At 48.9% G+C, this 21,629-nt stretch overlaps 2 protein-coding genes and 4 non-coding genes across 7 annotated transcripts; 1 reads left to right on the top strand and 5 right to left on the bottom strand.

The window, feature by feature from the left end:
* The first annotated feature begins 9,531 nt into the window (after nt 1-9,531).
* On the top strand, nt 9,532-13,053 carry BEST4 (bestrophin 4). 2 transcript variants are annotated; one of them, XM_065929471.1, is made up of 10 exons: nt 9,532-9,683; nt 9,776-9,870; nt 10,462-10,695; nt 10,855-11,009; nt 11,402-11,479; nt 11,965-12,037; nt 12,071-12,150; nt 12,254-12,334; nt 12,445-12,599; nt 12,747-13,053. In XM_065929471.1, the coding sequence occupies exons 1-10, from the start codon at nt 9,532-9,534 to the stop codon at nt 13,012-13,014; spliced, it is 1,371 nt and encodes a 456-aa protein (XP_065785543.1). In that variant the 3' UTR covers nt 13,015-13,053. The 2 variants fall into 2 exon arrangements, with proteins under 2 accessions (XP_065785543.1, XP_065785536.1); XM_065929464.1 differs by having other exon boundaries at nt 11,965-12,150.
* Nucleotides 13,054-15,637: 2,584 nt separating this feature from the next.
* On the bottom strand, nt 15,638-18,244 carry RPS8 (ribosomal protein S8). The gene is made up of 6 exons (XM_065914318.1): nt 18,197-18,244; nt 17,669-17,775; nt 17,141-17,240; nt 16,584-16,759; nt 16,240-16,369; nt 15,638-15,805 (listed from the first exon to the last, which is right to left on the bottom strand). The coding sequence occupies exons 1-6, from the start codon at nt 18,198-18,200 to the stop codon at nt 15,696-15,698; spliced, it is 627 nt and encodes a 208-aa protein (XP_065770390.1). The 5' UTR covers nt 18,201-18,244; the 3' UTR covers nt 15,638-15,695.
* LOC136156416 (small nucleolar RNA SNORD38) lies at nt 15,923-15,993 on the bottom strand. The gene has a single exon (XR_010660971.1). It is a non-coding gene; the product is annotated as a small nucleolar RNA SNORD38 (small nucleolar RNA).
* On the bottom strand, nt 16,452-16,521 carry LOC136156417 (small nucleolar RNA SNORD38). Its single transcript, XR_010660972.1, has one exon. It is a non-coding gene; the product is annotated as a small nucleolar RNA SNORD38 (small nucleolar RNA).
* LOC136156418 (small nucleolar RNA SNORD46) lies at nt 17,318-17,421 on the bottom strand. The gene has a single exon (XR_010660973.1). It is a non-coding gene; the product is annotated as a small nucleolar RNA SNORD46 (small nucleolar RNA).
* LOC136156412 (small nucleolar RNA SNORD55/SNORD39) lies at nt 17,858-17,937 on the bottom strand. The gene has a single exon (XR_010660967.1). It is a non-coding gene; the product is annotated as a small nucleolar RNA SNORD55/SNORD39 (small nucleolar RNA).
* Nucleotides 18,245-21,629: the final 3,385 nt, after the last annotated feature.

Raw genomic sequence — 21,629 nt, forward strand, 5'->3', positions numbered from 1 at the left:
GTATACTAACACATATATATGAAATTTTAAAAGATGGTAATGATAACCCTATATGCAGGACAGGAAAAGAGACACAGATGTATAGAACAGACTTTTGGACTCTGTGGGAGAAGGTGAGGGTGGGATCATCTGAGAAAATAGCATTGAAACATGTATATTATCAAGTGTGAAACAGATCGCCAACCCAGGTTGGATGCATGAGACAAGTGCTCAGGGCTGGTGCACTGGGATGACCCAGAGGGATGGGATGGGGAGGGAGTTGGGAGGGGGGATCGGGATGGGGAACACATGTAAACCCATGGCTGATTCATGTCAATGTATGACAAAAACCACTACAATATTGTAAAGTAATTATCCTCCAACTAATAAAAATAAATGACTAAAATATATTTTAAAAAAAAGAATTTTCTCTGAATATATACCTAGGAGTAGGATTGCTGGATCACATGGCAACTCTATTTTTAGTTTTTCAAAGAACATCCATACTGTTTTCCATAGTGGCTGCACCAAGTTACATTCCCACCAACAGTTTAAGGTGGTTCTCTTTTATCCACACCCTCTCCAGCATTTGTTAATATAGTTTTAAATGATGGCCATTCTGACCCATGTGAGGTGGTAAAGAGGTGGAGTCTTAAACCCTCTGGATCCCAGGATCACAGGCTTCTTCCTGGCCTTGACCTTTCACCTCTCTGTGCTCACTCTTTACCATCCAATCACTTATTAACCTATTCAGCCCTCAAAGATCTGAGCACACTTGGTCAGTGCCCAAGCACTGTGTGTATAAGATTGGTCAAGGTTGCAGCCCTCATTTAGTTTACATTCTGCTTAATGGAAACAGAAAATAGGCAAGAATATAAACAAGATAATTGCAGGCTGTGAAAAGTTCTGTGAAGGAAGTAAATAGGAGAGTAACGAAAGAGCTTACTTTAGAAAGAGTGGCCAGGAAAGTCAACAAATATTTATTTAGTACTCGATTCCTGTCAGTTTATCTCCCAAATATCTCTGAAATCTATGCAGTTCACTCCATCTTCCACAGGCACCCTAATGTGAGTCAGTCTCTCAAGTCGGGATTACTGCTGCAGCATCTTACTGGTCTCCATTTCATCTTCCCACCATATGACCATCTCATCCCACCCCTCACCAGGCCCACAAAAGCCTACTTCTCTAACCTTGTCTTCCATGTCCCCTGAATGGAGAACCAAACCAGCCTGAAAAGTGGAGAAATATTAGTAGCTCCGATGAATGAGGGGTAGACGGGAGGGAGGTGGTCAGGAAGGCCTTAAGTGCTATCCTCAGGAGTTTGGTCTTTTTTCTACAGATCAACAATTTTCCAGACAGGGAGATGGTAGAGGTAAGGCCAGAAAAAGCAAATCCACAGGGGAAATGGGGCTGAGGATGTATAGTTTGATAAAACGTATTCGATAGTGCCATTTTGTATTTGGAAACTAAAGTGAAATGTCTTTGTATGAGTTTTCTAGGGTTGTCATAACAACATTACTACAGACTAGGTGACTTACACAACAGAAATTTATTTTCTCACACTTCCAGAGGCTGGAAGGTCAAGATCAAGGTATTGACAAGGTTGATTTCTTCTGAGGCCCCTCTCTTGGTTTATAGATGGCAGTCTCCCTTTGACTTCACCCGATCTTTTTTCCCCTCCTTGGGATTGAACCTGTGCCCACTGCAGTAGCAGTGTAGAATCTTGTCTGAACCACCAGGGAAGTCCACATGATCTGTTTCTGTGTCCTAATCATTTCTTCTCTTAAAGACATCAGTCAGATAAGATTAGGGTCTACCTGAGGACCTTATTTTAACTTACTTACCTCTAAAGGTCCTATCTCCAAATATAGTCACATTCTAAGGTACTGGGGGTTAACAGAAGTCAAAACTCTACTCATCTTAGGTTTTCATACAGGGATCTTTACTTTCAGTTTTGTATTTTTTATTGGTAGGCTTTATTTTTTTAAGAATGGTTTTAGATTTTTCAGAAAAATTGAGCAGATAGTGCGGAGTTGCCATATACTCTCCCACATGCCCCCCTCACACACACAGAGTTTCCTTTATTATTATCATCTTATTAGTTGGTGCATTTCTTACAAGTAACTCTTCAGGGGTGTCCCTTTAGTCTAAGAATGAAATTCAGAGTCCTTGAGATGGTTTGAGATGGTCTATAAAGTTTCCCATAGTCAGGCCCTGTCGACCTCTCTAAACAATCTCTTGCCTGCTATGCTCCAGTCAGAGAGGTCTTCTCTCTGTCTTTCTCACACATAATAGAACTGTTCCTGCCTCTAAGCCTTTGCACATTTATTCCCTCTACCCGGAATACTTTTCCCCTAGTCTTTACTTATGACTTACTCATTCTTATCTTTTCTGGCTTAACTACACTATCTAAAGTTGGATTCCCGCATGAAACTAACCCAAACAGGACTCTTCAACAAAGAGATTAACAACAAGTACAGAAAAACAAAAAGCAAGTTTATGTATTTTTTAAAAAGATCATTTTATTTTAATTAAAAACTTTTCTTTTTTTTGGCTGAACTAGGTCTTCATTGCAGTGTGGGCTTTTCTCTAGTTGCAGAACACAGGTTTAGTTGCCCTGTGGCATGTGGGATCTTAGTCCCCCAACCAGGGATCAAACCCATGTTTCCTGCATTGGAAGGCGATTCTTAACAACTGAACCACCAAGGAAGTCCCCAAAAGCAAGTTTATTAACATGCAGAGCTTATGTATACATGCGGGACGTGTGTGCATGCTAGTTACGTCAGTGGTGTCCAACTCTTTACGACCCTATGAACTGTAGTCCACCAGGCTCCTCTGTCCATTGGATTCTCCAGGCAAGAATACTGGAGTGGGTTGCCATGCCCTTCTCCAGGGGATCTTACAGACCAAGGATTGAACTGGGTCTTTTACATCTCCTGCATTGGCAGGTGGGTTCTTTTACCATTAGCGCCGCCTGGGAAGCCCATCAATTCAGTCGCTCAGTCGTGTCCGACTCTTTGCAACCCCACAGACTACAGTATGCCAGGCTTCCCTGTCCTTCACCAACTCTGGAGCTTGCTCAAACTCATGTCCATTGAGTCGGTGATGCCATCCAACAATCTCATTCTCTGTCGTCCCCTTCTCCTGCCTTCAATTTTCCCAGCATCAGGGTCTCTTCCAATGGGTCTCAGGTGGACAAAGTATTGGAATTTCAGCTTCAGCATCAGTCTTCCCAATTAATATTCAGGACTGATTTCTTTTAAGATTGACTGGTTGGATCTTGCAGTCTAAGGGACTCTCAAGAGTCTTCTCCAACACCACACTTCAAAAGCATCAATTCTTCAGCATTCAGCTTTCTTTATAGTCCGACTCTCACATCCATACATGACTACTGGAAAAACCATAGCTTTGACTAGATGGACCTTTGTCAGCAAAATAATGTCTCCACTTTTTAACATGCTGTCTAGGTTGGTCATAGCTTTTCTTCCAAGGAGCAAGTGTCTTTTAATTTCAAGGCTGCAGTCACCATCTGCAGTGATTTTGGAGACCAAAAAAATAAAGTCTCTCACTATTTCCATTGTTTCCCCATCTATTTCCCATGAAGTGATGGGACCAGATACCATGATCTTAGTTTTCTGAATGTTGAGTTTTAAGCCAACTTTTTCACTCATTGACAGGAGAATGTTGGATCCCACTAAAAAAAAAAAAAAAAGATACCCCACGTCTGAGGGCAAAGGAGAAGCCCCAGCAAGATGGTAGGAGGGGCAAAAATCACATTTAGAATCAAACCCCATACCCACCAGAGACGCTCGGAGGGCTCAAACAAAACTTTGTGCACACTAGGAGACCCCACACAGACTGAACCAGACCTGCCTTGAGTATCTGAGTGTCTCCTGTGGAGGTATGGGTCAGCAGTGGCCCTGCAGGGGCAGGGTCTCTGGGTCCAGCAGACCTGGGTGTGGTATAAGCCCTCTTGGAGGAGGTCATCATTAACCCCACCACAGAGCTGCCAGAACTTACATAGGACTGGGGAAACAGACTCTTGAAGGGCACAAACAAAACCTTGCATGCACCAGGACCCAAGAGAAGGGAGCAGTGACTCCACAAGAGACTGACCCAGACTTGCCTTTGAGTGTCCTGGAGTCTCCAGTGGAGGCGTGGGTCGGTGGCCTGTTGCAGAGTCGGGAGCACTGAGTGCGACAATGCATGCCTGGGATCTTTTGAAGGAGGTTGCCATTTTCTTCCTTACCTCCACCATAGTTTGGTCTCAGGTCAAAAAATAGGGAAGGAACACAACGCTGCCAATCAACAGAAAATTGGATTAAAGATTTACTGAGCACAGCCCCGCCCATCAGAACAAGACCCAGTTTCCTCCACAGTCAGTCTCCCCCATCAGGAAACTTTCATAAGCCTCTTATCCTTACCCAGAGGACAGACAGAATGAAAACCACAATCACAGAAAACTAATCAAACTGATCATATGGACCACAGCCTTGTCTAACTCAATGAAGTTATGAGTCATGCTATGTAGGGCCACTCAAGACGGACGGATCATGGTGGAGAGTTCTGACAAAATGTGGTCCACTGGAGAAGGGAATGGCAAACCACTTCAGTATTCTTGCCTTCAGTACTCTTGCCTTGAGAACCCCATGCACAGTAGGGGAAGCCCATACATGGGGGATATTCCAGGGGAAAATGAGTAATTCCTCCATGTGGCTTAGAATTGAGGTTTAAATACCAACTGAATAGAGAAAGGGGTAGGGGAATGTAGGCCTCTTAGGGGAGAGTAAATATTTTATAGGAAAGAGGTATGGGCCCTTAGAAGAATGGATGGGAGATTTGATAGTTTATGACAAAGTTGGTCTGGATGTGATACAGAATTCCTGTGATATGAGATGAAACTCCCAGGAAGGGGACTTGTGATGATTGAGTTTCTTTGAAGGCTCCCTCTTTAGTCAGATAAGGTGAGTTCAGAGAAAGCCTCTCCCTGCATTTGCAATTTATCAAGTGCCTATTTAGCTCAAAGTAACCAATATGCCAAAGTGGCACATTTTGGGGTGACATAGTCTGTTACCCATCACTGTCTCCTCCCCTTGGAAAGTTAACAAGGTTCTGGCGCCCTCCTCTGGGAGCCTGCATCAGGAGGACATCCTCCTGGATGCTGTAACTGAAGGGTCTGCCAGCCTACTCTGCCTCCTCCCTCAGTGTCACATAAGCTGCCATTAATGGATCTTATACACTGCCACAAACCAGGCACAGGGCTAAACATTTATTTTCTGGACTGCTCACAGTAACCTTGTGATGTCATGGGATTATTATACCCATTTCACAGATGAGGAAACTGAGGCTCATGGGGCTAAGCCTCTTGCCCAAGGTTAAGGGGCAGAGCCAAGATCTGAATCCAAGATGCCTGACTCCACTTTTCACCACTGCATGACTTTTTTATTTTTATTATTCTTTGGCCGCATGGCATGCAGGATCTTAGTTCCCCAATCAGGGATCAAATCTGTGCCCCTTGCAGTGGAAATGTAACCACTGGACTGCCAGGGAATTCCCCTGCCTGACTTTTCTGGGAGTCAGTTCTCTGTCCTTGCATCTGTCCTCCTACTCTACTCATCTCTCAGTCCCTTTTACTAGTCCCCTTTCTCCTCCCCACAAGACGCTCACAACCTCTGACCAAGCTGAGGTCTTTCTGAGCTCTCTGAGTCTCCATCCCCCAGAGGATGCTCTCAGGCCTGCTGCTCCTAGTTGAATAACTATCATAAATGCCTACCCCCTGGCAGCTTAGAGTCAGAATCTCTTGACAGTATCAGGTCACAGAGGTCAAGGGAGTCTTTCAAGAAAGATAGATGTAGCACTTCTCTGGGGATTCAATGGTTAAAACTCTGCACTTCCAATGAAGGGGACACAGGTTTGATTCCTGGTCGGGGAACTAAGATCCCACATGTCTGTGTGGCCAAGTAAATATATAAAATTTTTTTAAAAAAGTGAAAGATACCAAGTAAGGTGAAGACTCAGGAGAGGCCTATTGGATTCAGCAACAAGGAGATCTCAGGTGTCCTTGGCAGGGGCAGAGGTGGAAGTACAAGAGCCATACCAGAAAGGAGAAAGTTAATAGCTACAGGAGCATTTCGTGCTTACCAAGCACTGCATAAATACTAATTCATTTAATAGTCACAATAACTCTGTGAGATAGGTATTATCTTTGTTCCCCCACAGGGAATTAAGGCCAGAGGTTAAACAGTTTGCTTAAGAACAGGTCACAAAGGTAGTTTACTGTGGAGTCTGGATTTAAACATATGGGCAGGGACTTCCCTGGTGGTTCAGTGGCTAAGATTCTGTGCTCCCAATGCACAGGGCCTGGGTTTGATTCCTGGTCAGGGAACTAGACCCTATATATTACAACTGAGAATTCACATTCTGGAACTGAAGATCCCGCATGCTGCAACTAACACCCGGTGCAGCCAAATACATAAATAAATATTGACTCAATGGACAAGAGTTTGAGCAAACTCTGGGAGATAGTGAAGGACAGGGAAGCCTCTTGTGATGCAGTCCAAGGGGTCGCAAACAGTTGGATACCACTTAGCGACTGAACAACAAAATAAATAAATATATAAAATGTGATCTTAAAAAAAAATTATCTAGGCAGTCTGGCTCCAGACTCCATGCAATAAACTGCCAAGCCATATATCAGCTCTCAGCTGTGAGGAGGGGAGGGGGCACTGGTGGTTAGGACCAGAAGAGAGGGAGGGGCAAGAGCTAGGGGAGGATAAAGAAGGGTGGGGAAAATGATTTACAGGTGGAGTGGTTCCCTCTCCTTGACCATAAACCAAAGGGACCTGTCATCAACTGGGAAGGGAGATAAAGTGACTCAGGAAGGAGGGGCTGGGTGGGGCCTGAGGACTGCTCCCTCCCGGGGCAAGGCTTCAGGTTCTGCACCTTTACCCATGGCTCTGTGGGAAATTCACAGGCCAGAGATCCAGAGAGTGGGTAACAGGCAGATGTGAGAGAGCCTCAGATGGGGATGGGAGCTAAGGACTGAAACGCAGCCAACTGGAAGCACTGTCAGAGAAGTGACAGGACGTCAGGGCCTGGGCTTCTCAGGTAGCAGAGACTCTTTAAGAGAAGCAGTCCAGAACGTTCTAGGAAAGCCACAGATCAGAGCGTGGGAAGGCGCTGCAGGGCCATGCGGGTTAAGTCCCCAGAACTGGTATCTTGCCCTTTTGCAGGTCAGCTCGTGGGTTTTCCAGACCTCCAGGACAAACACACACAGAGTCCTGTTCTTTCTACATATGGACACCTCACCTGAGCCTGGGAAGGAAACATAACTCATCAGGCCATGAGTTGGCCCGCAGACCTTGCTCATTCAGGGAGTTTCTTATAAAAAGTGGGGAGAAGGACCAGATATCTTTCAGGTTAAATGATACATGCACCCCAGTGTTCACAGCAGCACTGTTTACAATAGTTAAGACATGGAAGCAACCTAAATGTTCAATAGAAGAATGGATAAAGAAGATGTGATATATATATATATGTGTATATATATATATATATATACACACACACACAATGGAATATTACTTAGCTATAAAAGATGAAATAATGACATGGATGGACCTAGAGATTCTCATGCTGAGTGAAGTCAGAGAAAGACAAATGTATTATATCACTTCTATATGGAATCTAAAAAAAATGGTATAAAAGAACTTATTTGCAAAACAGAAATAGAATCACAGATGTAGAAAACAAACTTATAGTTATGGGGGGGAGGGGGAGGGATAAAAATTGGGAGATTGAGACTGATAAATATACATCACTATGTACAAAGTAGATAACTAATAAGGACTTGCTGTATAGCACAGGGAACTCAGTACTCTGTAACGGCCTATATGGGAAAATAATCTAAATAAAAGTGGATATATGCATATGCATAAATGATTCACTTGGCTGTATAGCAGAAACAAACACAACATTGTAAATCAACTGTAGTCTAATTTAAAAAATTTTTTTAATAAAATAGAGAAAAGAAAAGCCTCCCTGGGTTCAAGTCCTCAGCTTTATTGAGCTGAATCAGATGTAATCCTGTCCAATGTCTTGTGGGTTGGAGGGGAAACCTCTTTGTAGATTTTAGGGCGGTATGACTAACTGATTCGAGAGAGGACCTCAAAGGAGCAGTCAAAGGGAGTGAGGTCAGAGGCTCACGACAGCAGGTGGAAGTGGGGGCATCTCATAGGCCTCATATCCACGTTAAAAGCCAGGACCTGGCACTGTTTGACTTGGGGACAGGCCGGCCAGGCATCGGGGGATAGGTCTCTGACTCTCAATCTCTGCAGGATTGCCAGGTTCTGAGAAGCAACAGTGGACCACTAGGCGGAAACCAAAGGGAAAAGACTGGCTTTTCATGGTGACAGTCGCCCAGGATAAATGCCTGCATGCTCCCGGCTCCGGGCATTCTTGCTCTGAATAGTCTCCACTGCCTTGTGAGGAAGGAGTTATTGATACTGTTTTACAGAGGAGCAAACTGAAGTCCAGAGAGATTAGGTATCTTGGACAAAGCCACAGAGCAGCAGAATTCAACCCCAGGTGTGTCGGCCTTGCAAACTTATGTTCCTAACCCCCCTCCCTGCTTCCTCTCTTCAGGAACCACTTGCAGGGAGAAGCAGCTCACAGCGTGGGGAGGGAGCCTCCCAGGACAGGCCAGAGATTTGATGGAGTGGTCCTCTGGCACAGTGCCTGTCACTTGTCAGTGCTCTGCCATCAGCAGCTGTTATAACACTTTATCATGCATCTGTCTTCTCACCTGGAGCGTGGGACAGTCATTTCTGTCACCTTGGTTCCAAGGACATGGTGTGAGCTGCGGGGTCAACGCAGAGGCATTTATAGCACTCAACGGCCAGCCCAGCCCTGCAGGCACAGGAAGACACAGCCAGTTCCCAGCACCAGGGGAAGCCGGGTGACAGCCTCAATCCATCAATGATAACCTCAGTCCGGGCAAACTTTATGGACCCAGGAGGTACTTAAGTGTTGTGGGGTGAAGGCTAGCTCAGTTCCCCTTCCTCGGCACAGGCTGCTGTCCAGAGCAGGTAGGTAGGTGTGGGGTGGGGGTCAGAGTGCCCTGTGCCTTGAGAGACCACCTATCAGCCTCGAGAGCAAGACCCCACAGTGTGTGGGGCTAGGCTACAGTTGAGTCTCCTGTCCTCAGCAGTTCAGGGGTTCCTCCTAGTCCTGCAAGTGGAAGAGGAGCTTGGGGCAGCCTCAGGCAGGAGAGGATATAGATCTAAGCTCCCCTCTGCCCCATCTCATCCTGGTTTGACCCACATGCCACTGAGTCCTAGGGGGCTGGGGGTGTTCTCTGTCTGCTTGTCTGCTTCCTCCCCTTGGTCTACTGACTGGATGAAGGCTGGGGTCGGGGGGTGACCAGAGTTGTGGGAGGTTACCTGGGGACCTAAGCTGGGTGACGAGAAGGCAGGCCAAGGAGAAGGTTCGTGGGGGGAGAAGGACAGCTCCAAGGGCAGCTCTCTCGACCTTCTGCCCCAGGCCGCCAGCACCATGACCGTCTCCTACACCCTCAAAGTGGCGGAGGCCCGCTTCGGAGGCTTCTCTGGCCTGCTTCTCCGTTGGCGGGGAAGCATCTACAAGCTCCTCTACAAGGAGTTCCTCCTCTTCATCGCCCTGTATGCTCTGCTTAGCGTCACCTACCGGTGCGAGGGTGAGGGCAGGGTCTGAGGGCTGGCCTGCAGGGGACTAGGTTGCCCATCTCCCTCTAACCCAGGGCCCACCTGACCTTCCCCAGGCTGCTGCTGACCCAGGAGCAGAAGCACGTGTACGCTCAGGTGGCCCGATACTGCAACCGCTCTGCGGACCTCATCCCCTTGTCCTTTGTACTGGGTAAGTTCAAAGGACAAGGGGTTCTCCCTTGCAGTCCCCTAGCCATCTTTCCTGACCTTTGGGCTGGGCTGCTAGCTCTGAGGGTCAGAACTAGTCCAGCGGCACATCTGGAGGTCAACCAGAGCAGGCTCAGCAGACAAGGGAGCTGTGTGCCGGGTCCAGGATTCCCAGAGGACTAGGCCCTGCCTATCACCAGCCCGACCCTCACTCCAAACACAGCCCCAGCCTGCTGCTGGCCTCACACCCCCCTGGGTCCTGCATTAGAACTGGAGAGAGGTGACACCTCCCTCCGCACCCTCATGGGAAGCAGGGCTCATAGTTAACCACTGTTTGGACTTGAACCATCACGTCTCTTCTGCCTGAGGAGGTCTGCAGTCTTCTTTCTCCCTGCCTGGTTTGGTCCATCAGGGCATAATCAGAGGATGTGGTTGTCCCTCCGACAAGCGAGGCAGGGTGCTGGAGTCAATGCGTCCTTCCCCCTGCCTTGGTTCCACCTGGCTTGGACCAGGCGTTCTGGTTGCGGGCAGGACACACTGACTTCCAAGCCCTCCCTCTTCCCTTCCCGTCCCCGCTACCCACGACGGCGACCAGGTTTCTACGTGACCATGGTGGTGAACCGCTGGTGGGCCCAGTACACAAGCATCCCGCTGCCGGACCAGCTGATGTGCGTCATCTCGGCCACCGTGCACGGCGTGGACCAGCGTGGCCGTCTGCTGCGCCGCACCCTCATTCGCTACGCCAACCTAGCGTCGGTGCTGGTGCTGCGCTCTGTCAGCACGCGCGTGCTCAAGCGCTTTCCCACCATGGAGCACGTGGTGGACGCAGGTGCAGCGCTCAGGGAGCCCTGGGAGGGACTGGACCGGACCTGCCCCGAGGGTCTCCTAGGCGGGAAGGTTTGACCACCAGGGGGAGCTCCAGGGCCCCAGAGCGTTGAGTCCTGGAGGCCAAGGATGAGATTTCATTCCTTTCTCTTCATCCCTGCAGGTTTCATGTCCCAGGAAGAAAGGAAAAAGTTTGAGAGCCTGAAATCTGACTTCAATAAGTACTGGATTCCTTGCGTCTGGTTCACCAATCTGGCGGCCCAGGCCCGGAGGGACGGGCGAATCCGTGATGACATTGCTCTCTGCCTGCTCCTGGAAGTGAGTCAGCCTAGGACAGGGCCCATCTGCCCTCCTCCCCCTAGTTCTGCATACTGCAATCATAATTTCAGTGCTTAACACCTACATGGGGTCTATTATGTAGCGCAGCAAGTGTGAGGAAGTGAGGAAACTGAGGCAAGGAGCGGGAAAAAAAACTTGCCCAAGTCACACAGCTAGTTAGTGGAGCTGAGATTCATCCTCAGAGCTTCTGGCTCCAGGGTCTGTCCTTGCAGTCACTGTGCTAAACTCCCTTCCATCACAGGCACCCCAGCCTGACAACACCTCTGAAAGCAGAATGAGACCTAGCCCAGGCTTAAATGTGTACTGGACTCCCCGTCCCCTTCTCCTTTCTTCCTGTCTCCACTGACTTCCTCTTCCTGCTGTTCCACCAGGAGCTGAACAAGTACCGGGCCAAGTGCAGTATGCTCTTCCACTATGACTGGATCAGCATCCCCCTCGTCTACACCCAAGTAACTGCCTCTCACCTCCCCAGCCCCAGTGCCTACTGTATGTCCTGTGCTGTGTGTGACACCGAGAACTAGAGATGGTACCTGCCCAGGAGCGGCAGTTCAGTCCAGTGAGACACTAAATAGCCAAGGGCTCATCCTCAAAGCCTCCCTGGACCCTCACTAAGATGATCCCCTCCGACTTGGTGCTGCCACACCTTGCTACATGTTGTATTTATTTTTTATTTTTTAAAATATTTATTTATTTGGCTGGGTTGGGTCTTCTTTGCAGCACGGGGGAGCTTTAGTTGGTGCATGCGAACTCAAGGTGCAGCAATGTGAGATCTAGTTCCCTGACCAGGGATGGAACCTGGGTCCCCTACATTGGGACCTCACCCCCAGGGAAGTCCCCGCTACATATTTTAATTACTTGTTAGATCTACCACTGACCCTCGGGGCAGAGACAGCATTTTAACCTGTCCCACTCAGCCTGGCATCCCCTCCTCCAGGTGGTGACCATAGCGGTATACTCCTTCTTTGCCCTCTCCTTGGTGGGCCGCCAGTTCGTGGAACCAGTGGCAGGTGCTGCCAAACCTCGGGAGCCTCTGGAGCCAGGGCCAGCCGTGGGCGATCTGGACATGTATGTGCCTCTCACCACTCTGCTGCAGTTCTTCTTCTATGCTGGCTGGCTCAAGGTGGGCACTTCAGGGGGTGGAGGTATGGACCGAGGACCCACCCACACTTTGGGGTTAGAAAGTAGGGCTCTGAGCCCAGAAAACACTCTCTTACCACCTGCAGGTGGCAGAACAGATCATTAATCCCTTTGGTGAGGATGATGACGACTTTGAAACCAACCAGCTTATAGACCGCAACTTGCAGGTGATTCAGGGTCTGGTGGCAGCTCTCTGGAAGTCGGGCTCTCCCTCCTTGCCAGCTCTCAGTCCGGGTTCGCAGAGGAGAAGGGGATTCTTGTGACCTGCTGCCCCCAGGTATCCCTGCTCTCCGTGGATGACATGTACCAGAACCTGCCTCCCACGGAGAAGGACGCCTACTGGGATGAGGACTCGGCGCAGCCGCCCTACACAGTGGCCACTGTGGCCGAGTCGCTGCGGCCTTCCTTCCTGGGCTCCACCTTCAACCTGCGGTGAGTAGTCCCCGCCGGCGGAGGCAGGACCTGAGTCAGTAGCCAGGCTCCAGTTCCCCGCCCACCCTCCTGGGGTCCAGGACTCGGTCCCTCCCGGTCCCCCTGCTGTCAGAGGCTTGCTCACACAGCCCTCCTGCCTGCCCGCAGCATGAGCGACGACCCTGAGCAGAGCCTGCAGGTGGAGGCGTCACCTGGGCCAGCCCGGCCGGTGACCGCGCAGACCCCACTGCTCGGCCGCTTCCTGGGCGTAGGCGCTCCCTCGCCAGCCATCAGCCTTCGGAACTTCGGCCGCGTCCGCGCCCCCCGGACCCCGCATCTGCTGCGCTTCCGGGCCGAAGAGGGCGGCGACGTCGAGGCAGCGGACCGCATCGAGGAGGAGGCGTCAGGGTCTGGGGACGAGACCCAGGAGCCCTGAGCCAACCAGGGGGGGCGGGTCGTCCAGCTGCCTCCCCCAGGCCCGCCCCGGCCCACTTTGCGGGCCCTGAGGAGCTATTAGAGCAGCATTCCCACGTGCCCTAAGCCCAGGCACCTAGGGACCGCCCCTGATGGCAGAAGGGCCTGAATCAGGGTAGGGGGTGCTTCCACGTTGGCTTGGAGGTGAAGGTAGGACGCAAGAGCGAGGCACAGAGGACTAGAGCCCAGGTGCAAGGTTTATTTCCGCTGCGATTTGGGGCTAGGCCAGTTCTTAAACTTGAGGGAGCATCAGTTATCACTGAAGGGCTGGTTAAAGTCTTGGGTACCACCCCCAGCATTTGATTCAAATCTGGGAGAGAGGTTAAGAATTTGCTATTTCTAGTTTTCCAGAGAATGCTGCTGCCCCCAGGGTCACATAAAAAGATGTTTAGGATATACCTTATTCTGATAACCTCACCCTGAAGAGGGGCCAAAGTGTGTACTGGGTACTTTATCTGTTATGTTCAATTTGTTTACAATGAGAATGTATTATTATTTGTGCAATTAAAATTGTTTAAAACTGAACTGGCATACTCTGAATTGGGCTAAAGATAAGGGTTTGGGGAAAAAAAAAAAGAGGGTTTGAGGGTCTGCCCTGGAAGCTGACACTGAGATGTGAAGGCACCCAGCCTAGACTTGCAGCATCTGAACAAGCCCTTCTGTTCCCACCAAACAGCGAGAAAGGACAATTTAAGGGGTGAAAACTGCAGGTCCATCTCTGTGGTGGGGCTGGGGCACTCAGCTGATGGGAGTAAAGGGGGGCCTTTGGAAAACAGCCCCACCGAATACTAGAGTTGCTGCTAAATGAGTTTCTCTAAGATTCCTGCTTTCTAAGCAATTGGTGAATGCCAAAGCTGAATGTTAAAGCCAAAGGAAAACAAACGCCAAAACTCAAAAATGGAAGGCATGAAGAATGTAGGGAGAGCTTGAGGACATCAGCCTCTGGCATTGTTGACAGGATTACAGTGCTGGGTACTACTTTCCTGCTGAGTGATGGGATACTGAACTTTTCTCAGCCTTGGTTGACAAACCTGTACTGTCCAGAAAAGGCACCTTGTGGTCACCATTCACTCAGAAGGCACCCGGAAGTGTTTTACAGGGTTGAGAGAGGAAGTCTTGCTTCAGGTTGAGTGCTCATCAGGGAGAGCAGTGGAGATGTAGATGCAAAAAGGCTCTTTCGTTGCTGTGCCATGCCCAACACACAGCTCTCAGAGCAAACATCTGCTAATGACCAGGTAGTCAGATGACTGGGTGGGAAGGCAGAGGTCAAGTATCCCCAGAGTCAACGGTTTTAAAGCTTTTATAGGGTTGGTCTTAGTGGTCCACCTTTTCCGACTGCTTAGTCAGAAGTCTGCATTACAGAAGTCTGTAATTAGCCAAGTTGATGAACCAATATAGATTTGCAGCTCATTTAAGACAAGTACTTTTCAACCACTTTAAATTGGACAAAACCTTTTCTTTAGAACTCCTTAAAGTACATATTGAATGGTATATTGCTGTGCCTCTTTCCAGGTACTAGAGATGCAGCAGTAAACATTACCTGTTTCCCCAGATATATTTTAATAGAGGGGGTAAAATAAGATAAGCAAATAAACAAAAGTTATGCCAAATAAGGAAAAAAATAGAGGCAAAGATATGGCATGGAAGGGAGTGCTATTTAAAAGCAGTATTGTAACAAAATTTAATAAAGACCATTAAAAATGGTTCATATCCAAGAGAAGTTTAAAAAAATGATCACAGAGAGCTGGGGTTGTGTTAGAGAAAACAGAAGCACAAAGTAGGATGCAGAACAGTGACCAGAGCAGCAGTTGTGCTTCAGTTGCCAGCTCTTTTCAACCCTTGGACTGCAACCCGCCAGGCGCCTCTGTCCATGGCATTCTCCAGGCAATATTGGAATGGGCTGCCATGCCCTCCTCCAGGAGATCTTCCCAACCCAGGGACCAAACTTGTTTCTTATGTCTTCTGCATTGGCAGGGCAGGTTCTTTACCACTAGCGTCACACAAAATTTGGTGACATTTGATGTGCGAGTTATGACTCAAGGATGACCTAAGATTTAACCTGTCTTATGAAGATCACTATTTGCTACAATCAAATAACTGAGGAACTATGAAAAGGGAAAGCTGAAGAAACCGATTCAACAATTTTAACAAACATGACTTTTGAGTAAGGAAAAGGGAAAGGATTAGAGTTCAAGAGAAAATTAACATGTGTATAACTTGCTCAACAATGCAGAAATGTAGAACACAATTTCAAGGTTTCTAGACCAGGAACCTGAAAAAAAAACCCAAAACCAAAGTCTGTATACAGGGTCTCTTAAGAAAACTTTAGGGACACAACCTGGCTTTGGTTCCAATGATGGTCCAGTCAACAGCCCAATACTGCAGGGGCCCCAGGCTGGATTACCTCCCTCATAGCCTCTGCTCAGCCTGCACAACACATCCCTGTTGCCACTGAAACTCAGCCTCAGGAGTGAGAAGTGATCCTCCTGCTAGAGTCACAGCCCCATAACAGGCCTGGCCTTTAGGCAGGGGGAGTTGGGGCATTCTATAGTGTGCCAAACAATGAAGTATTCTCAGAACATGAACACGGCATAGAACAGTATACGCCTTTATTAGATGAGCTAAGACAGGAGGGAAGAGGGTTTATTTGCCTTTCCGGGCCTTGATCTTCCTCAGATAGAACTCGAGCTCTTTTCCCTCTAGCACATAGCCGTCTGCTCGGCCACACTGGCCTGGTCTTGAAGCGATGCATGCTGCAAGAGAGTATGTGGTCCTCAGCAAAATGACACTGTGGCCTTATCCACACCTATGCACCCCCTTAAGTGCCCACGTTGGTCCAGGTATCCTGGGGGCAGACATGAAGCCCGATGTCTCCTCAGATATACTTTATCATCACTTTGAAAGTCAGTAGCAGAACTGGACAAAGTTTTCATCACTGAGACAATCCCCTCAGCCTGGACACAGACTTCTCAAGATACTCCTCAAACTCAAGAGGCCTAGACCAAGCTCAGGCCTATGGGCTCTGCCCGATATCTTCCATTTCCGCTTCAAACTAACCAGATGATCAAATATTCTTATTTGTGCTTGTGTGCTGTTATCAAACCCTTCCGGTGAACTCTCTAGCCTCCCCCAGAGAGCACACCACATCTTGAAATGCCTCCTCCCCTAAATGCAGAAGTCATCTTACCAAGAAGCTTGCCCTGCTGGAACTGCTCCTCTAGAAGACTGCTGATTTTCGCATTCTTTTTCCTCTCATCATATTTCTTCTGAATTTTCTTTGATCGTTTCTTGTTTAAAATCTCTTCCTCCTCAGGAGTCTGAATAAAGGAAATACAGATGGCTTAGAGGGGGCTTGCCAAATCCTAGTTCAGGAATGTCACATCCCACAGCCCTGCCACCTTCCTCAGCACCAAAGGCTTTCATCTCTCTCCCTTCAGTAGCAGAACTGGACGGAGTTTTCATCACAAGAAGGCTAGAATCAGGCTGGCCTCCCCCTGCACCCCTACAGGAAGTTGCTCCCCAAACACGCACCAGCTTGGCCCCCTTCTTGCGGCCCAGGGGCAGCGCATAGTGGGATTCGTACCACTGTCGGTACGGTGTGCTGTCGATGAGCACAATACAGTTCTTCACCAGGGTCTTGGTACGGACCAGTTCGTTGTTGGATGCATTATAGACAACATCGATTATTCTTGTCTTGCGTGTACAACCTGCTCACAGAAGAAATCCAGAATCAAGCCAAGTAAACCTGCTGCCAACAATCTTCCATCCCCACCCTAGTAAGGCCTAAGAAGGGAAACTCTAAGCCTCCATCGGGCCACAGAGCAACAGTTCATCTTCCACAAACCTATCTTTCCAGAGGTGGCTGGCACCCACACACTGTATCCAGATTCAGTCCCAATCCCTAAGGCTATACGAGTTAAGAGGCAGGACAGGATTGGAGATAAGTCTCCAAAACCTCAAAGCTGTTCAACAGGAGAACTTTAGTATCTTGGTCCAGGCCATGGACTTCCTGCTAAAAGCACTTACTGAAGCTTGAAAACAAGGATTAGGTGCTGAGTTCCCACCCACGCCTGCAGGGCTTCACTCACACTCCGAGCCCCAGGAGAAGTTCCCCACGTCGAGCCTCAAGGCCCGGTACTTCTTGTTGCCTCCCCGCACACGGACTGTGTGTATGCGGCGGGGGCCAATCTAGAAAACACAAGGAGACAGGAACTAGGTTATCAAGGAGAAGCAAGACAGAGAAGGGAACTCGGGCGCGACGGAGGTAACAGTCAGTGTAACTATGACAAGCCCTAGCATTGGCAAGTGGCACATAGATGACCAAGACGGCCACAGCCACGCCTAAGGATACTTATTCATCATTCCAGTCACCTCCAAGAGAGAAAGCCCGATTCCAAACATTGAAAATTACGGCTCGGTGCACTGAGGAGCCCACTCTCCGGGCGCCCTTGCAGGTACTACTAGGACACGGGGGCAGTCTCCATTCAATCTCTCAGTATCGACCCAACACGCGAAGGCGAGGAGACCGCCTAGCCCCACAGCAACTCGCAGAGCCCCACAAAGATTCAACCGACCCCGCAGAAGCGACCTCCCGGGCGGTGAGGACCCGCACGCACCTTTGTGTTGGCAGCGGGGCGTCCCAGCTCATACTTCCGCTTCTTGTGGTAGGGCTTTCTCTTGCCCCCGGTCTTGCGACGCTTGTGCCAGTTGTCCCGAGAGATGCCTGCGTGTGGAAGTGGGGGGTAGGAGCCTGAGCCAGGGAGCCCGGAGCCGAGGCCGCCAGCCCAACGCCCCACGCCGGCGGCCGCACGCTCAGCTCTCCAAGGTTAGCTCCCCCACAGCGCAGTCGGGAGGTCACAGCATTTCCAAGGTGTCATCATGCACGTGCGACGCAGCCCAGACCCTTCCCGTCCCGACCCCGGCAGCCATGATGGTGTCGCTCGCGGCCCCGAGTCCTGCGGCTCCAGGAATGGCCCCTGGAACGGTCCCGGCGGCCCAAGCCCGAGCACCACCCTCCTCGCGGGGGTTCCGTGTCCCGGGGCCCCAGGGCCCGGGCGCCCGTGCTGCCGGCTGGGCCCCGAAGCAGGATGGCGCCGGATTGAGCTCGCTCCCCGATCCCGGCCCCGAAGCAGAGCGCCACTCACCCATCGCTCGGCGCTGGCTGGAAAGAGAAAACGCAGCGCGTCACGGTCCGGTTTGTAAAACGTAGCCCCGCCTCCTTACGTATCTTCCGGGCGCCGCAGAGAGCGGCTTGGGGCGGGAGGGCGGTGTTGCTTACGTTTCTGAGGCGGCGACGAGGCCTCGGGCTTAGGGGGACCTGAGAACGCTGCGCGGCGGGGGAGGGCCGTGCGGGGATCTCGCGGTGTCGGGCATGCGTGAGTGGCTCCGCTTCCAGGGCACAAACGCCGGCGAGGGTTGCCTGGCTTTATTTACGTTTGGAAAAGACCCATTTTAGGTGAGAGCTGTGGGTGCGGGTGCGTTGAAGACAGTAGAGGGGGACTTTGGTTTTGTTTGATTTAGGGGAAGGGAAGTGTGTCAAGGAAGTGTGACCCGTTGGATGGATATTGGTGCCACTTAGTGAAAAGGGGGTACGCGGAGGTAGGAGCTGGTTTGGTCTTGTTCATTCTGGTCTCTTGGTGACTCCTGCACGTGGGAATGACAGGCAGCTGGGTGGTCATGTCTGGTCATCCGTAGAGAAGGGATCTGGACCGAAGATGCTGCTTTGGGACTCCTTGGCATATACGTGGTAACCAAAGCTACCAGAATGAATGGAAGCTAGGGAGAAAGCATAAAGCAAACTTTTCTTGGAAACGAAGAGTTAATACTTTGGCCTTTGTGGGCTCTAGGTTCTGTGTCACTGCTATTCAGTTTTGCTGCTGGAGTGTGAACACAGCCATAGACAATAGGAAACAATGGATATGACTGTGAGTCAATAAAATTTAAGGGATACTAGCATTCACTTGTCATGAAATGTACTTTTGATTTTCTTTCTCCCAGCATTTGAAACAAAAACCGGGACTTCCCTTAGCAGTGGCTAAGACTCTGCTCCCCACGTAGGTCAGGGAACTAGATCCCACATCCCATAAGTAAGAGTTTGCACGCAGTAACTAAAGATCTCGAGTGCCACAACTAAGACCCTGTACAGCCAAATAAATAAATATTAAAAAACAAAAACAGGAAAACTATTCTTAGTTCACGGGCCCCATCAGCATACAGTAGTGGGCCAACTGGTGGCACACAAAAAAATACCTTACACAAGGAGGGTCTGGGACCAGGGCTTGAGGAATGGCAACATTTAAGGCCAGGTAGAGAAAAGGAACTGGAGGGAGCAATTAGAGCGGCCAGAGGAAAGTCAGCACAGGGTGAGGTCATTGTCTAATGCTACTGTGACATCTAGTTAAAATGAGGACTCAGTTCAGTTCAGCTGCTTAGTCATGTCTGACTCTGTGACTCCATGGACTGCAGCATGCCAGGCTTCCCTGTCCATCACCAATTCCCAGAGCTTGCTCAAACTCCTGTCCATCGAGTCAGTGATGCCATCCAACCATCTCATCCTCTGTCATCCTCTTCTGCCTTCAGTCTTTCCCAGCATCAGGGTCTTTTCCAATGAGTCAGTTCTTCGAATCAGGTGGCCAAAGTATTGGAGTTTCAGCTTCAGCATCAGTCCTTCCAATGAATATTCAGAACTGGTTTCCTTTATGATTGACTGGTTTGATCTCCTTGCAGTCCAAGGGACTCTCAAGAGTCTTCTTCAGCACCACAGTTCAAAAGCATCAATTCTTCAGCGCTCAGCTTTCTTTATAGTCCAACTCTTACTAGTGATTATTCGGTTGAGTGCTACATTGGAGTGGGGAAAAATTTGAAACTGGATTTTTCAAATTCAAACAGGAAATTTAAAAAGATACCATATATGTAGATAATTCCTTTAAGAAGTATGACTTTAAAGAGGAGGTGAGAAGCTAGCTGGTGGCTGAAGAGAAACTCAAGCAGAGGGAAGTTTTTCAATAAGTAAAACTGCCTGATGAGACTCTTTTGCACTTGGCTCCAGATCCTGTCCCATCCCATGCTGAAAGGATTCTCCCAGCATTATTCCATTCTCTCTTCTGTATCTTCAAACTTCCATGGCTTCCCTGCACATTCAGAATAAAATCTAAATTCCTTATGGCCTAGGAGACCCAGGGGTATTGGACCCTTGCTTGTCTCTTTGCCTTATCAATTTGACCTCATCTCCTACCCGTTCCCCTCCCTCACCTGCAGGCACTCTCACCCTGCTGTTCCTGGCTCCGGCTTTCCTTCTCTTGACTGAAAAGCTCTTCACCTAGGTCTTAGCTTGGCTTCCTCTCTCACTTCAAGTCTCTGCTCAGAATCTCACTACCACGCCTAGCCCCCATATACCTTTTCTGAGCCTGCTTTGCAAAGTAGGAACACTATACTAACATTGTTTTTACATGCTTATTATCTCTCTTCCCACTATAGTAAGCATGAGAGTAGGAACTGTGTTCACTACTGTATTTCCAACACCTAGAATAATGCCTGGCATTTAATAAGTACTCAATAAATATTTGAGTGGTACTCAAATATCTGGGCAAATTATTTTTCTGCTTACTACATTGTATTCAATGGGTTTTACCAGTAGATTGAAATCTTAAGAGTGTAGTGCACATATGTCTACATCTCTCTATCCCCAGTCCCTTGGTACAAGAAAAGGCAATTGTGTTGGACATAAAAAGGGGAAGTTGGAATCAAGGTACACTTATTGGGTGATGGGATTTTGTGATAGCCTAGATTACAGGGATGACAGAAGAGCAACACGAGGTTCCTCCCCTGGGAAAACACATTAATGGTGGAGTGATATCACTAGAAAACACAGGAGAGGCAGGTTTCTAGAAAGTCAATCTTAGGATAAGTTTGAATTGACTGTGGGACACATAGGTGCTATCTGTATTGCAAGTAGTTGAAAAGATGAGTCTGCAGCTTGGAAGAGAATGGGACTGATATTTCCCACCCCCACTCACCATGGTCTCACTCTACCCACCTAGCCCAGTGTCCACCCCATCAACTAGTTTATGTCACTCGAACATTAAAATCTAGTGCTGGGACTTCCCTGGTGGTCTAGTGGTTAAGAATCCTCCTTGCAGTCCTGGGGACTCAATCCCAGGTCCAGGAACTAAGACCCCCACGTGCCTTGGGTAACTAGGAGCAACGAAGCCGGATGCACCACAGCTGTTGAAACCTGACTCTGGAGCCTGCCCAACTGCTGTAATGAAAGATCCTGCATGACATGATGAAGACCTGACACAGTCAACTAAATATTTTTTAAAACCCAGTGCTATTTCGTAATACAAACACTCAAAATAGGAATAAAAGGAAATTTATTTAGTATGGAAAAGAGTAGTATACAAAGCCATAGCAAACATCATGCTTAATGTTAAAGGCTGAAAGATTCACTCCTGAAATCAGGGTGGCCAGGAAGCTGGTCTTCACCAGTTATTTAGTAGTATACTGGAAGTTCTACCCAGAGTCTTGAGGAAAGAAAGAAAAGACATCCATGTGTGAATGGAAAAACTAAAACTATCT

Source organism: Muntiacus reevesi, chromosome 1, assembly GCF_963930625.1.
Source record: "Muntiacus reevesi chromosome 1, mMunRee1.1, whole genome shotgun sequence".
Taxonomy (NCBI): Eukaryota; Metazoa; Chordata; class Mammalia; order Artiodactyla; family Cervidae; genus Muntiacus; species Muntiacus reevesi.